Source organism: Pocillopora damicornis, chromosome 2 (genome assembly GCF_964200805.1).
Source record: "Pocillopora damicornis chromosome 2, jaPocDami1.2, whole genome shotgun sequence".
In the NCBI taxonomy this organism is placed as follows: Eukaryota; Metazoa; Cnidaria; class Anthozoa; order Scleractinia; family Pocilloporidae; genus Pocillopora; species Pocillopora damicornis.
Window position 1 is genome coordinate 33,861,276 of NC_142671.1, and position 14,075 is coordinate 33,875,350.

General features: G+C 38.7%; 2 protein-coding genes across 2 annotated transcripts; both read left to right on the plus strand.

Annotated features, from left to right (window-relative positions):
* The first annotated feature begins 3,483 nt into the window (after positions 1 to 3,483).
* LOC149050984 (SH3 and PX domain-containing protein 2B-like) lies at positions 3,484 to 5,788 on the plus strand. The gene is made up of 5 exons (XM_089193573.1): positions 3,484 to 3,765; positions 3,852 to 3,932; positions 4,493 to 4,556; positions 4,957 to 5,021; positions 5,690 to 5,788. The coding sequence occupies exons 1-5, from the start codon at positions 3,670 to 3,672 to the stop codon at positions 5,786 to 5,788; spliced, it is 405 nt and encodes a 134-aa protein (XP_089049699.1). The 5' UTR covers positions 3,484 to 3,669.
* Positions 5,789 to 6,618: 830 nt separating this feature from the next.
* LOC149050985 (uncharacterized) lies at positions 6,619 to 13,482 on the plus strand. The gene is made up of 7 exons (XM_089197381.1): positions 6,619 to 6,837; positions 7,558 to 7,675; positions 7,834 to 8,006; positions 8,390 to 8,430; positions 8,910 to 10,815; positions 11,166 to 11,218; positions 11,638 to 13,482. The coding sequence occupies exons 1-7, from the start codon at positions 6,708 to 6,710 to the stop codon at positions 12,595 to 12,597; spliced, it is 3,381 nt and encodes a 1,126-aa protein (XP_089053507.1). The 5' UTR covers positions 6,619 to 6,707; the 3' UTR covers positions 12,598 to 13,482.
* Positions 13,483 to 14,075: the final 593 nt, after the last annotated feature.

Below are 14,075 nucleotides of genomic sequence, written 5' to 3' on the forward strand. Positions count from 1 at the left end.
AAGATGTTTCTCGTGGTTTCTCTAAAACCAGTTGTTTAAGGTGGTTCCACCCAAAGACTTGACATTTATGGTGCGACTTTTTCTTGTTGATGCTGTAGTTACTCGATGGAAACCAAACAATAGATCTTGTTGTGCAAACAAGCTGTTATAAATCTACTGAATTTACGGTTGCCGCTGGAATCGGATCAAGTTGAAGTATTTTAAGTCCAAAGAGTTTACCAGATATCTTTTAGGCTCTTTGTGGTGAATGGCGCTGTAAAAAATCAAAGTAAAATCGATATCGACCTTGCGTTTGTTGTGTTGTATTCCACGCCTGCAACTTTAACTGAAGTGATTTTGCTTCACCATAGACGCGAACCTTTCGCCAGTCCAGTTGCTCTGCCGAACAATTACCTAGAATTGGCTGAGAAAACAGCTCAAGAAGCTTTCAGTGCCTTTTCCCCAACAATTCTCAAGTTTTTGCAAAAGTTGATTTCTTTAAGGTGTCATCGTCTGTTTTCAGCAATGACCTTGGAAACGGAAGTCTTTTGGTGGTCTGAAATGGATTTGCTATTTCAGAGCAACTCAAACTGTTTGTTTAGTCTTAGAAAGTAAAGCGTCAAAATTCCAGAGGTATCACGTTGCCAACGCGAGTTCTTTAGTATCCCATCTTGGGTTGTTTCCCGAACAATTGTTGGCCTTCTGTCAGAAACAAAATCACCAGCTAGCCGTCTCTCTTTAGGATTTATTGCTAGTAAGATTAATTTGTTCGTTTGCTTTCAATCCCGAGAGAATGGTGTGAGATAATGATACTCAAATATTGCAGTATTTTGATGCAAATTCCTTTGTTTGTCCTTACCGCAGAATCAGCCAATTAGACGGACTTTTGCTCTGACAACTTCGCTAACACTTAATTGTGATAATCAACTTTCGCAATGTCAATATGTAATTAAAAAATCTTACAAAATATTGGGAAAGACTGGTCCTATTTTTGCATATTGACGAGAGCAAGAATGGGAAATTAAATGGTCAGCCTGTAAATATAGTTCTGTCGAATTTGTATTAGTTTCTGAACACAGCTTTTTAGCTTAAAAGTCAATGAAAGATGTCGAAAGTAACTGTGAAGTTAGGTCGTTAAATTGTGATGAATTCACCCGCCGCCACCAAGTCTTTATTACTGAGGTTCCATCCTCTATTTTTTAAGCCAGAGCATTCTTATTGTCTCTTTATACAAAAATGTTCAGATTTTAATTTGATTTGGACAGACTTAAAAGTTCATTCAGGTCACGTCCATGAATATACCATGCTCTTTTATTTAGAATTTTTCAGTTCTTTCTTAGCTTACCTTGGTTTGCTTTTCAACCTAATCAGAATTCACCGTTGTCCAAAATGCATGTAAATAGTTCCACAGTTGGCGAATCCATTTTTTTTTCTGTCTTTTTTTAATGGTTGCCAACAATTGCCAGGCTATAAAGGGGTTGCATACATCCACGCCTTCAACGGATGCGGGACGGGTTTTGATCTACAGGTATTCAGTTATCAGAAGGTCTCTGTGGAATCAATCGATAGCCGAAAAAGGACCATAAAATTTAGCCTTAAGGCGTAAAAATTGATAAACTTTAACAGATAGTCGTAAAAAAAGTTGGCGGTAAAAAACAATTCTAGTGGTAAAAATGGAACGATATTAAACGTTAGCCATTAAATGGCCAAAATTTTAACCGTTAGCCGGTTAATCTACTGAGACCCTACCATCAGTTGGAGCGAGATCTGGATACTTGAATCGGATAGGGAAACATTGTGAAACTTGATTGTGATAACTAACTCCAGCGTAGAAGTGCGGAAGAGAAAAAAAAAATTAGAGAAATGTTTCCTGTCAATTTCCCGTTAAAGCCTAAATTTTATTCCAAGTCTCTTCTCTGTATTTCCTTTAATTGCAGCTCGCCTACCGGGATCGTGGTTTAACTTGGATGCAAGAATGGAGTTTCATTTTAACAGTCACGTAGCAGTGAAGGGATTAAATAAGAACTTTACCTAATCGACAGATTGTCGGATGATTGTCGGGCGACTGCTTACCGACACTTCAATCGGTTAAGCGTCGGCCGAACGTTAGCCGACTCATCGGCGTGACATTTGATCTACCAGATCTGTTTAGTTATTCGTAAGTGTCCTGATTACGAAAACAATCGTTTGGGTCACTTTCTCGTCGTAAAAATTAGAATGATCTCTCTGTTCTCTAATAGAATAAGCGCTAATAACAATAGGTTGCCACGGCAAACAAACATCAGCAAGATTATAATAATCCGAAAAATAATTCACAAAGACAGCTGAGGATGGAAGAGATAAACGAGCTGCGAATGACGAACTGTGACGTCACTTCATATGCTACGTGCTTGCAATGACGCACTAGAGTCAATTGTAGTTTAAAACTGCCCAAAGTCAAGTAATTCATGGACGCCCTTGCATTGTGTTAAAAGAGGGTATTATGGTGCTTGTTCGGGTGTGGGAGTGGTGGGGGGGGGGGGTGGGTAGAGTGAATAGAGGAATTGTGGGTTATGTGTGATTTAATTATAGAAAGAGGGAGTTACGTTATTAGCAAAAACATGTTTACGTGAAAAATACTAGAGAAAAATTTGTTGAAAGAAAATAATTCGCTGATACCGAGGCGGGGATTAAGAATGTCGATGAGAAAGATACATTCTTGCTCTAGAGTTTTGCAGCTTTCTGAACAGCCCAGATGCAAGGAAAGTTTGTTCTGACGAAGTGCTTAGGCTCATAACGTCAGCTTCAAAGTTCTTGACCATAGCCAGTTTAGATTACCTACTCAGTTGGTAAAACCGATGTTTCTTGTTATACACTCCACCGACGGAGCCATACGGCGTCTTTTCTGGAAACTCACCCCCTTTTTAATTTTGGGATAACCTGGGTTTATGGCAGAAGAGGGAAGAAATATCTGTCATTTAATGAGGGTAGAAATGTTACGGAACGCTTCTACAGTGTCGTCATCAATGGATCTCTTATTCAGTTGAAAGGTCTCTCCACCAAGAAGAACAAAAACGGCGAAAACTGTTTTGGCACCTAAGCATTAACAAACAATACTGCTGATGCATGGACGTATAATTTAAAATATTTAACACCAGGAAAGTTTTCCCAGAGGATGCGACTCGAAGTATTTTTCCAGTAGTTAGCGAAAACTTTATGTTTGGTCATGACCTACCTGAGGTTAACAAATTGTTACTGACTGACACTTGTATTAAAAATCGGGCAGGAAACGGTCTCAACCCTTCTCGTAAAGATTTTTAACGGTACGCAAAGAAGGATCAACTATAAAGCACTAAAAAAAAACCTGAAATTTCTTAATGCATCGTTTCTTTTGGTTTCTTTCATGATTGAACAAAAGAGCCCAAATTTAATTGGTACAATTATCTTTTTCAAGCATTCTTTTGTGAACTAGAAGTCAAAAATTAAAAATAATTTCAGACGTGCTTCAGTCAGGACCTGACCGAATACAGCGTGGTTTGAATTCTGTCCAAAAGTAATTGATTCTAGATAACTGAGTTCAAAGAAATTGTTACAAATACTCGGCTAGTTTCCAGTGGGCTGGTTAATTATTACATACCTTTTTGTGATCAAAACAAAGCTAACTGTCCTTGCTGGTTTGCTCTCTCAGTGATCGATCGCATATCGTAAAGAATGAGCGGGCAATTTCAAGTAGCCGAGACGCCTCGAAGGGTGATAAGAGAGCTGTCTGTCGAAGGCTCTCAGAGAAGAAAACCCAGCAATCACGTTGTAAGTACATCAAATTTTCACAATCTACGGTTACCTTACAAAAGATGGACAACTAATATCATCATTGTTTGTTTTATGGTTTTAAGGTGTACTCCATAAAGGTTTTATGGTCGGACGGTACTATTAATATTATTTATCGGAGATTCAGCGAAATTATGCAGCTTGAGGTAACTAGAGTCAGTTACAAAATGACTTAAAGCAGGATTATACGATGAATTGTACAAAATGTGTTAAGCTTTAGGATGGGAGTTGTCGCAAAATTTAATCAATGGCAACATTGTTTATAGCAGTTAATCTTGATCCCCGGAAGATACTTTATAAGACTCTCAGGTGTATGTATTCAAAAATGTCTCCTTTCATTGTGCTTTTGGTGTCATTTATGTTTCTCATCTAAACGATCTTTTAAATTTGCTCGATTTGAAATTGCTTCCTACCCAAATATGTGCGGAGCCTTCCATTATCGAGGGCGCCGCCTTCCTAGCGCAAAACAGGCTCAGAGAGCTGGCTATTTAAAACTTGAAACTAGTATAACATGAATAGAATTATGATCAAAATAATTCATCCAGCTATAAATCCTTTTTTTGTTATGAGAGAAAGAACACAATTAAGAAATTAAATGAGCTCATTTCGATGCGAAAATTGTCTTTTTGTATTCTGATGTTCAATTAGCAAAATTGAAAGCAGTTTCTTTCCATTTGATTTAAGGTGCTTTTTGTTCAATTTTTAGTGCAACCTTCGAGCATCTTTTCCACGGAAAAAACGCAGCAGAATCGAGATCCCGTCAGTTCAAGGTAACATTAACCCGGTCAACACGAAGGTCTCTCCAGAAAATTAGCCGAAATGATGCTTAGTTGTACTCAAATAGGTTACTACTTGGGTTTCGATTACGAGAAAAAATAGCAATCTTAGGACTGTGCAGGAAATCTAAGCCTTCCATCGCTCACATGAATCAGCTTATCGTATGAACTTTTTTTTTGGAACATTTCTTTCAAGGTAAATTTCTGTGAAGTAAAGCCTTATGTATGATGATTTGAATAACCATCTTGCCTGAAGGATTCAAAACTCACTGTTGGAGTCTCACAGACTTTTCCCAGAGAGTCGTTTTATAATGATCGTCAGGATATTTTCCACGTTATAGTTTACTGCGCGCAATAAAGAATCTGCAACTCACAAACACTGTTAATTTTTCAGGGAAAATAAACTTCATACCGACAACTGTACATGCAAAGTTGGAAAGAATTCGATACTTTGTTCTGGTGAGTAACCAAGCAGGTTTAGCTTTGTAGAAGTCTGTACCTGTAAGAGACTAGGAAGGGAGAAAATTGTCATTTTCGCGTCGGGGGAAGATGGTTCTTATTGGAGAGGGTAGGTTTATTTAAGAAGGGAAGCTAAAAAAAAACGTACTTAGGCCAAAATGCAATTATTCTTTTCCTAAAAGAATTGTCGCCTAAATTTAATAAATTTTGTTTGAAGAAATTGATATAGAATTCCAGAAAATATACGACAATTTTTAAAAACGTTTCGACAGTTCTTCTGTCATCTTCAGTTCTGATCTATAAAAAGTACAAAGTTTAATTTAAAGTGTATAACAAACAATAGAAACAAAACAATGTATGTAATTAAAAGAAAAGTTTTGAATTAACATGATAAAGTTGATGATTAAGTGTTGGTTACTCCCATTGAATGTGAATAGCTTCTTTGATTTTAAGTTGGTTGAAGCGTGATAAAGTTTCCAACGTGAAAATGTCTGTACGGTTTTGGAAGGATAGCTAGCTGTAGTTTATTTATATATGGTGGATTTTTCCACTGATTTCTCTAGGATCTAAAAATACTATATTTGGCCCCAATAATTTTGGCAAACAGATGTCTAGGAAGCCTTCTGTATGTGATATTACTCACCCTTAGTATTATATTTATGGTTTAGGATTTGATCACACTGCCCAAACATATTTCCGAGTGCGAGCTTGTGACAAGTTTCTTTACTCCGCGCTCTGAGGATCTGGAAATTGTCAAAAGAAAGTAAGTACTTCCTTGACTTAATCAATCAATATTTAATGGTGTCCGTCAACATCAGGTCGAATCCTCTAGCTGCTTAGCATTGAACATACGTGTGTCTCTCTTGCAGAAATCCGCCTCGAAAAAAAAGAAAGTCGAAATTTTCGATGAAGTCATCTTTGCTCAGGAGGTTGTCATCGAAATTTCTGACAGGTGCGTTTATTAGATAAGAGTACGTGACAGAAAGTTTTTTTCTCCAATTTTAATAATAAGTCATTGACACAGCAGGCTAGTCCAAAACTGGAAAATTAGGTAGCGAAGGAATTGACTTAGCCAAACCTTGGGTTGACCAAATGTTAGTTTTAGTGAGGATACTAAGGAACATTTCCACTGGAGCTCCAGTTGGTAATTTAGTAGATCACATTTTTGTGATATTCTCGTTCAAATAGCAAATTCTATTGGAGAACCTGTGCTTCTGGAACAGTTTGTAGCGCTGGAGAATTACCAGAAGAAATATCTCAATGACATCAGCCTTACCAAAGGATACACAGTGGGCGTGATCGAAAAACACGAGAGTGGTGAGTGCATAAAATAAGGCTAAGGAACCCTGAGGGAAAGAAGGTAGGCGGATGTGGATTGTGTCAAAATAAAATTAACCTGATACCTTTGATAGCTTTTATAGTATTCTAATGATCTTCCTTTACTGGCAGTTATTTTTGTCATACCTCCCCCCCCCACCCCACCCCTCTTTACACTCTGTTAGAGACAACTGTTCACCTGAAAACCAAGTGATTCCCCATAATAATCCGCCGACCCTCAGTCAACTGATAAAAAGTGACTGGTCCCTTGGTAGCGAAATCAGCATTCACTTATTAGCATTAAACCAAATTTTAGATCGTGTTCATGTGGGAATACAGTGAGCAAACCAACGTTTTCCCTTTGTTTTTATGTCAGGCTGGTGGCATGTAGATTGTGAGGGTGAAATTGGCTGGGTACCAGCCTCCTTCATAAAGCCTGTATATGGTGGTGATGATGATGACGACGATATTGTCACAGAGACATTTGCTCCAGGTCAAGGTAAGAATTCAGTTACAGTTTTCGAATGCCGTAGTAAACACAGACAGAAAAATAAGTGGAAGGAAAAAGTAAACATATCTTTTAATATGCGATTTTCTTCAAAAAGAAGATGAGATTCCAGAAAATCCAATAACAGACTAGTCTTGACAAAGAGGAATAACACTGGACAAAATTTGTATACTTGTGCTATTGATTCGTGCCGGTCTACCCGGTGTTATCAGACTTTATACCAGTTTCCATTGGATTGATAAACTTTGGGTAATGTTAGTTCAAACATGTCTTAGAAGTTGTCTGATACCCATTTTTACTCCTGGAGAGAGAGCCACTTTAATCAGAGTAATAAAGATTTTTGCAAACCAGAATAGCCAGTAGTGGAACCCGGACTAGGAATCTACTGTACTAACAAGTTTTGCCACTGCGTCTCTAAACCCTGTTTTTTTTTTTGTTTTTTGTTTTAATTTTTTAACTTATTGATGTAACTTAGGTGATGCTTTTTTTTTTATAATGTTGTAGAATTTTTAGCTTTTTAAATATCTTTTTTAATGTAAAGCGCCAAGGACAAATAGTGGATTGAGCGCTATATAGATATTTTATAATTATTATTATTATTATTATTATCATTATTGTTATTTGAATGGCTTCAAATCAGTACCTCTAAACATCCTTGCGAATGCAAGAGTAAATAGATAATCAAATTTCGTTTCGCTGTCATTTTTACAGAAGAGATTTACATGGCCACACGTTCTTACCAGGCAAAGCACTGTGATGAAATTAGTTTTGATATCGGTGTGAATCTTTCGGTGATCGAGAAAACTCTCGACGGATGGTGGAAGGTTAGGTAAGAATACTGTTATCCCTTAACTCCCATGAGTGACCAAGACAGAATTTCTCCTTACAATATTTATATAATATCAACCAAATGAAAGATGAGAATAAAGAAAAAATTTGGGGAGCTCATGCTCGTCTAAAACTGTAAAATAAAAACTTGTTTCCTAGATATGGTCACAAAGAAGGTTGGGCGCCATCTGTTTATCTTAAGAGAGTTGGTAATGCATCCGTTTTCCCGGCAAAGAGTTTGAGACGGCTGACAGCAATGGGTCTTCAGCTAAGAGATGAAGAAATGGATGGTAGCCTTAATGGAGAGCTGCAAGGAGGAGCACTGCCTAATGGTAACGATCGCAGGATCATTGATTATTAAGCTGTCTCTAGAAACACTTCTCATGTTCCATGTTGCATTCCAAGAGACATTCGACAAATCAGAAGCTCTCCCCCTAACATTCTTTGTGTAGTTCTGTTAGCGTGAGATTATTTGATATCAGCGTATTCCATATATTCAGTCACACAATAATAAATGTAAATAAATGGTCGATGTGGACAACGATATGAGTTTGTGGTTCTCTGTACGTTGAGGTATAATTGTATACAGAGAAAAGTCTAAAGCAAACGATAAAGTTGTAACCAGGTATTGAAAATTCATCTGAGAAAGGGTTTAGATATTCCAGCGGTCTTGTGATGAAATTAAAAAAATACTTTAAAACCATTTTTCTTTCAGGTTTGATGAGCAATTTGAACAGGAGTCATAGTGACAGTAAGGTATGTTTCGAATAACGGAGTTTATTTAATTATTTTTTCTATCAGCATGTGGCCAATGTGCACAAAACAAAGTTCTCTCGCCCTAACCAAGTGCAAATGGAATTGGAACAAATACAAAAGTGAACCATTTCCAGGAAAGAACAACTCTTAAGGAAACTTGAGATATTCTTAATATTTCTTAGAGAATTCCGCCTTTTGAAAAGGAGAACATTCAAAATGAGCGGATACAATCACAGATGTGCTTGATGCGCTGCTAAAGGTGATATTAGCAAAGGATCTGTGTAGAAACAAAGAGTTTTCCAAAAACCTAAATGCAGCTAATATTCAAGTGTTAAAATTCAATTTCGTGTTATGGAAATGTAGAGATTAAAGGGTAGTAAATGTGTAAGGTTTGCTTATAATAAGCAGAATGGCTTTAATGGTATGAGTAGGGGACATCACACCTCATATAACAGAGGCTTTCGAATTTTATTAAATAGGTTGACCATGAGAGATCTTTAGAGATTCGAGAAGGTTCACTGATTCCGAATGTCTGGCATTCTTCTGTAGACATTGAGAAAGGTAATTCTGGTCAAGGAAATGGGGCACACAGTGTGCCACTGCAAATATCCAGTGAAGATCCAGCCACACAAGAAATTGTGTTTAAAGGGGCACACCTTAATGTATCGTCATCGGCAGAGAAGAGTCATGAAAAGTCCTTGTCGAGGTGTCGTTCGGCGTCCGTGGGAGATCTTAGGAAGGTGTTCTCAAAGAACAGGCAGGTAATGTCTGAGCTTGACCTTCGACTAGCCGAAAAACGCCCAGGAGCTTCAGCCAGGCCACTAAAACGATCTCGCTCATGTGTTTTCTTGTGCAATGTGAAGAACGTTATTGAACAGAAAATCGGCCTACATGATGGGTCATCGAGAACAATTTCAGTAGAGTCGTCAATACAATTGAGAAGCTCTGAAATACAAACTTTGGAGGATTTTTCAAAAGCAAAAGACTATAGGGAAAGATCCTTGTTGAGCGACCTGTCAATTCCAACAGGTGACTTTTTGAGGCATTCGGTTTCAAACTACGAACTTTCTACTTCAGCAACTGATGTTCAACTAGCACGCCCCACAGTGGAAGTATTAAGACGAGTACAATCGTTTCGCTTCTCAGATAACGACAAGGGAATTTTTGAACCGAGCAGAGGATTAGATTGCCATCCAACTGAAAAACTCCTTACAGCGATTTCCACGCCCGGAGTTGTTACTGAAAGAGCCGAAGTTAAAAGATCTCCTTCCCTAGCTAAAAATCAAAAAAGGTCATTTTCAATTTGTCAGTCTCTTTCCACTAGAGATTTAAGGGACGCGTTACCGAACCGAGGGCTCTCTATCTCAGAACTCGACATTGAAATAGCATGTAAGAAAGAGAAAGAACGCTTGGAACTTGACCAACTCAGGCGAAACCGTTCGTTTAGTTCCTCGAGCAACAGCAAGAAAGCGAATAAGAGCAAGACCCCTCTGGGCAAGGGTTTTTCCGAGAAAAAAGATGCTGCGAAAAATACCCCACCAGAAATTTTGGTAGCACTCTCTCCCATTTTCCCAAGGTTGGGTGAATTGTCAAAAAGACGCCTTTCAGGTGTTTCAGATGCTACTTCGAGTAATAGCAAAGCAGAATCAAGTGAATCTTTACCAGGGCTGAAGCTCTTCTTAGGTTCAAAGCCACTTATCTTCTTCACACCAACTGTTAGTGATACAGAAGAGCCACTTGTCTCTCAAAGCTCCAACTTAGCAGAGAACGAGTCTTCTGAAGGAAGCGGGCTCCCAAATATTAGCTCAGTTCTTTTACGACAAGGTAAAGAGATAACAGAAGACCGAAAGCTCGAAGAGAGACAAATTTCGCAGACTAATGAGGAAGAGACGGAAGTTTCTCATGTTACCACGAAGTGGTTTCAAGAACAACTCCAACAGGAAAACCACAGACAAAGAGAACAATTGCAACATAGTGAAGAGAATCGGGATACGAGTGAAAAGGAGAAGAGGCAGGGGCTTGTTTATAAAGTGCCACTAAAGAAGAAACAAGAACCGTTTCGGACATATAACTCCAGTGAGACAGATGACGCCACATACTATGCTGTTGCAACCTATGAAGCAAGTGGAATTGGCGAAGTAACAGGATTGGAAGGAGATAAAGTTGAGGTTCTCGCTGAAGATTCTAGTGGTTGGTGGATGGTCCGAATCGATGATAGAGTAGGATGGTTTCCGTCAAACTTTCTGCTACCAGCACAGCAACCTGAGGAGGAAGAAGAAGACGGTCAACACAGTGTCGAATCAGACGTGGACAAGGAAAACGATAATGGAGACGAAGACGAAGACGACGAGGATGATGCGGGAAGAAATGAAACCTGGGATGAGGGTAAGTTTGAACCCAGTACCGATACCTTTTCAGATAAAAGATAAACTGTTGATAGATTTGCTCCGAAGAAACAGATGCCGTTTCTCATTGACCAAGTGTATTTTAGCTTTAAGCTTCGTTTTGTGCGGTTTATTCCTCGGCCCCAGTCTTCCATGAAATTGGCAATGAGGACCTAGAGGGATATAGGTTTCTCCGAAGAATAGATAGAAGAACAGGTAGGCAACAGGCTAAATTCTGAATTTGTGATATATAGTATCATACTCATGGAAATTGAACCTAAATAGGTAGATGGTTTCCTGTGGGAAAATGTCATAAAGGGGATGCAATACTTCTGCTTCTACTTGCAATAGGTAAATCTAAAGCTTGGATTCATCCAGTTCCACGACCAACACCGCATACGAATGTGAGTATGTGTTTATAACAATTTCTGCTATTAAAGCGGTAGGAATTTACGCGTGTTATAGCTTATTCTGAAAATTTTCATAATAGTTTTGGGAGGCAGCAGGTGGCTTTATGGGATAAGATAAGATGGAGACAAAGAAGAAATTTGACAATTAAATCGATTGAAAGAGCCACATTCACAATTGATACATACTGGTAAATCTAATGGTATTTGAATGTCTACAAACCACATGGCAGTCAAAATTGGTGCTACTGTAGAGATGGTGTAACCTGAAAGTATTTTGCAACTCACACAATTTGATATTAGTAACTCCATTCATTTTAGATACCATTTTGTTACAAATGAAACCTAATAGCAACAAGATATGACTCTTTAGCAAAATCCTGCTTATATCAATTTTTGATCACTTTTCGTCGAAGGTTTATCATCAAAAGAGGGAAGCTGCGATACGACTGCCTATGGTGGACCATAAAAGCAGGTGTTCATTGGGCGCTTTCGATGAGAACTGCGCTACCACCAGACCGTCACCGAGAACCCGGCCGAAGAGCAGCACAGATAGCTCCTCCAGTGATGAGTCAGAGTCACTCACGTATGAAAGAAAAATAAATCGCGGTCAAATTGGGGCAGAAAGGGTGGCCATCTCGAGAAATTTTCAGAAGGAGTCAATTGGTCGATCACAGAGGTGGAGCCAAAGGTTTAGGGCAATGGGTTGTGTTGGTCCTTCCCCAAGGATGCCTTATTTCCACCACGAAAACGACCCTGTGAGACGAAATGTGTCTTCGTATGATTCTGGATTTCTAGAGGAAGATGGAATCAGCGTTATCAGAAAGATGAGAAATTCCGTGGATTCGGCCTTTCTGCCTTCTGCCAGAGAGGGTCATTACCCTAACTCAACGGCCTCCAGGCGCTCACGTTCACAGGACAACGAGTACAACATGAAAAGTTACTCCAAATTTAGAACCAGAGGCAGACCTTCAAACAGACCCTACGCCTATGAATCTACAGATGACGAGCTGTTTTTAGTGATGGGAAACCACATGGCTAACGAAAATTCCTCCAGTGACGATCTTTCAGCATTTAACACGAACACATCACAGGACAGAAAGGGTAGAAAACGTTTAAACCCCAGAAATTCAGTTGTTTACAATGCCTCAAATAGCCATTATAAAAGGCACAGAAGACAAATTTACCAAGCGACTGCTAGCTACCAGGCCACAACAGATAGTATGATTGATCTGTTCGAGGGAGACATAGTACAGGTAATACGTAAAAGTAAAGGTGGATGGTGGCTCGTGGAAATTCACGATGAACTAGGCTGGGCACCGTCTAATTTTCTTGAGCCGATCATGCGCTGTAGTAAAAAAACTTGGGCTTGGTAATGCCAATATTGGCCGATTAATTCACTGGAAGCGACTCAACGACTTTGTGGAGATTCTTCTTTTCAATGAGTATCTTGCGAACAAGCTCTCATTATTAGCGTTTCGGAACGAGTGTGTCTTCGCCGGCGGGAAACATGAGGCCTTAAGCGACACGAGCCAGCGATAGGTTTGCAAGCGGTCTAACACTGAAAATTATCCAGACCCCTAGCAAACCTCTCTATAAATCGTCTCAAATCTTTCCGCGGGCGGAGAAACGGGTGTGGTGCTCCGCTAATGATGAGGGTCTCGCAGGCTAAAAACGAATGGAGAAAAAGAAAATCAGTGCCATTGCAACGTTTAGCTCTCCCTCAGTCAAAATTCAATGAGGAATGGACTGAAGATAAAAGAAGTTTAAAGTGCTTTCCTCGTGTTTTCATCCTTCTTTTCTGTAATACTTTGTAAATAATTCAATTGCATTTTAAAGTTGAAATGGATGCCAACATCTTTATGGTCAATTTTATAAATCAATTTTAAAGTCAGTTTTTTTAATTTGTAGCTTTAATATTAAGGTATAGTTCAATTTTCAGCACTGTCATGTTCGTTTAAAGTTTTATATATTGATAACTGCATAATATAAGTCCATAAACTCATCATTATTATTAGCATCGTCCTTTTTAATATATTCATTCTATATAGCACAGGCGGCCCAAGCTCACGTCTCGAGAAAAAGCCAACGATGAATTCATGAACGCGTTACGCGTTGTGTGACTCGGTGTTAAGTTACGTGAGGAACCGTTGAAAATTTGAACACGAAGACTTCGTCTTTTGACATGGATAACAGTGATGGTAAAGCAAACTTAAAACGGCAGAAATCGCCAGAAACTACGACGGATACACAGGGCATGAGTAAGTTTTATTGATTTTACGTGTAAAATATTCATATTTCGAAATATTTATCGTTGTAAATCGACCATATTTCGTTCCCCATACTATTCCTTATAACGTGTTCAAATTTTCAACGGTTCCTCCCGTAACTTAACACCGAATCACATAACGCGTGACGCGTTCATGAATTCATCGTTGGCTTTCTCGAGACGTGAGCTTGGGCTGCCTGTGTATATAGCAGACTTAGCTGTGAAATGCTTAGTTGAGTTTCAATAAATAAATCCATCGCCATGCACCAATCGCAGAAAGCATGTATTCCGAAAAAATGGGCTCGTGCTCTTTCTTTCGGCTCCTTTCAGTATTTTACACCGTAATCGGCCTTCTACTATTAAAAGGGTTTTAAGTGTTGATTAATTTACATTATTCAAATTTAATAAACATCCATCTGATTCTGCTTGATGAAAAATTAAAAACAACAACAACAAAATCAGGAACTACAAAAAAGGTTTTAGAGTAAGAACAATGAGTTGAAAAATTAGGAAACTTAACGGGTTCCTAAGGGACCTACTTACTTCTTAGTGCTGCTTCTTACAACACTTGAGATAATATACTTG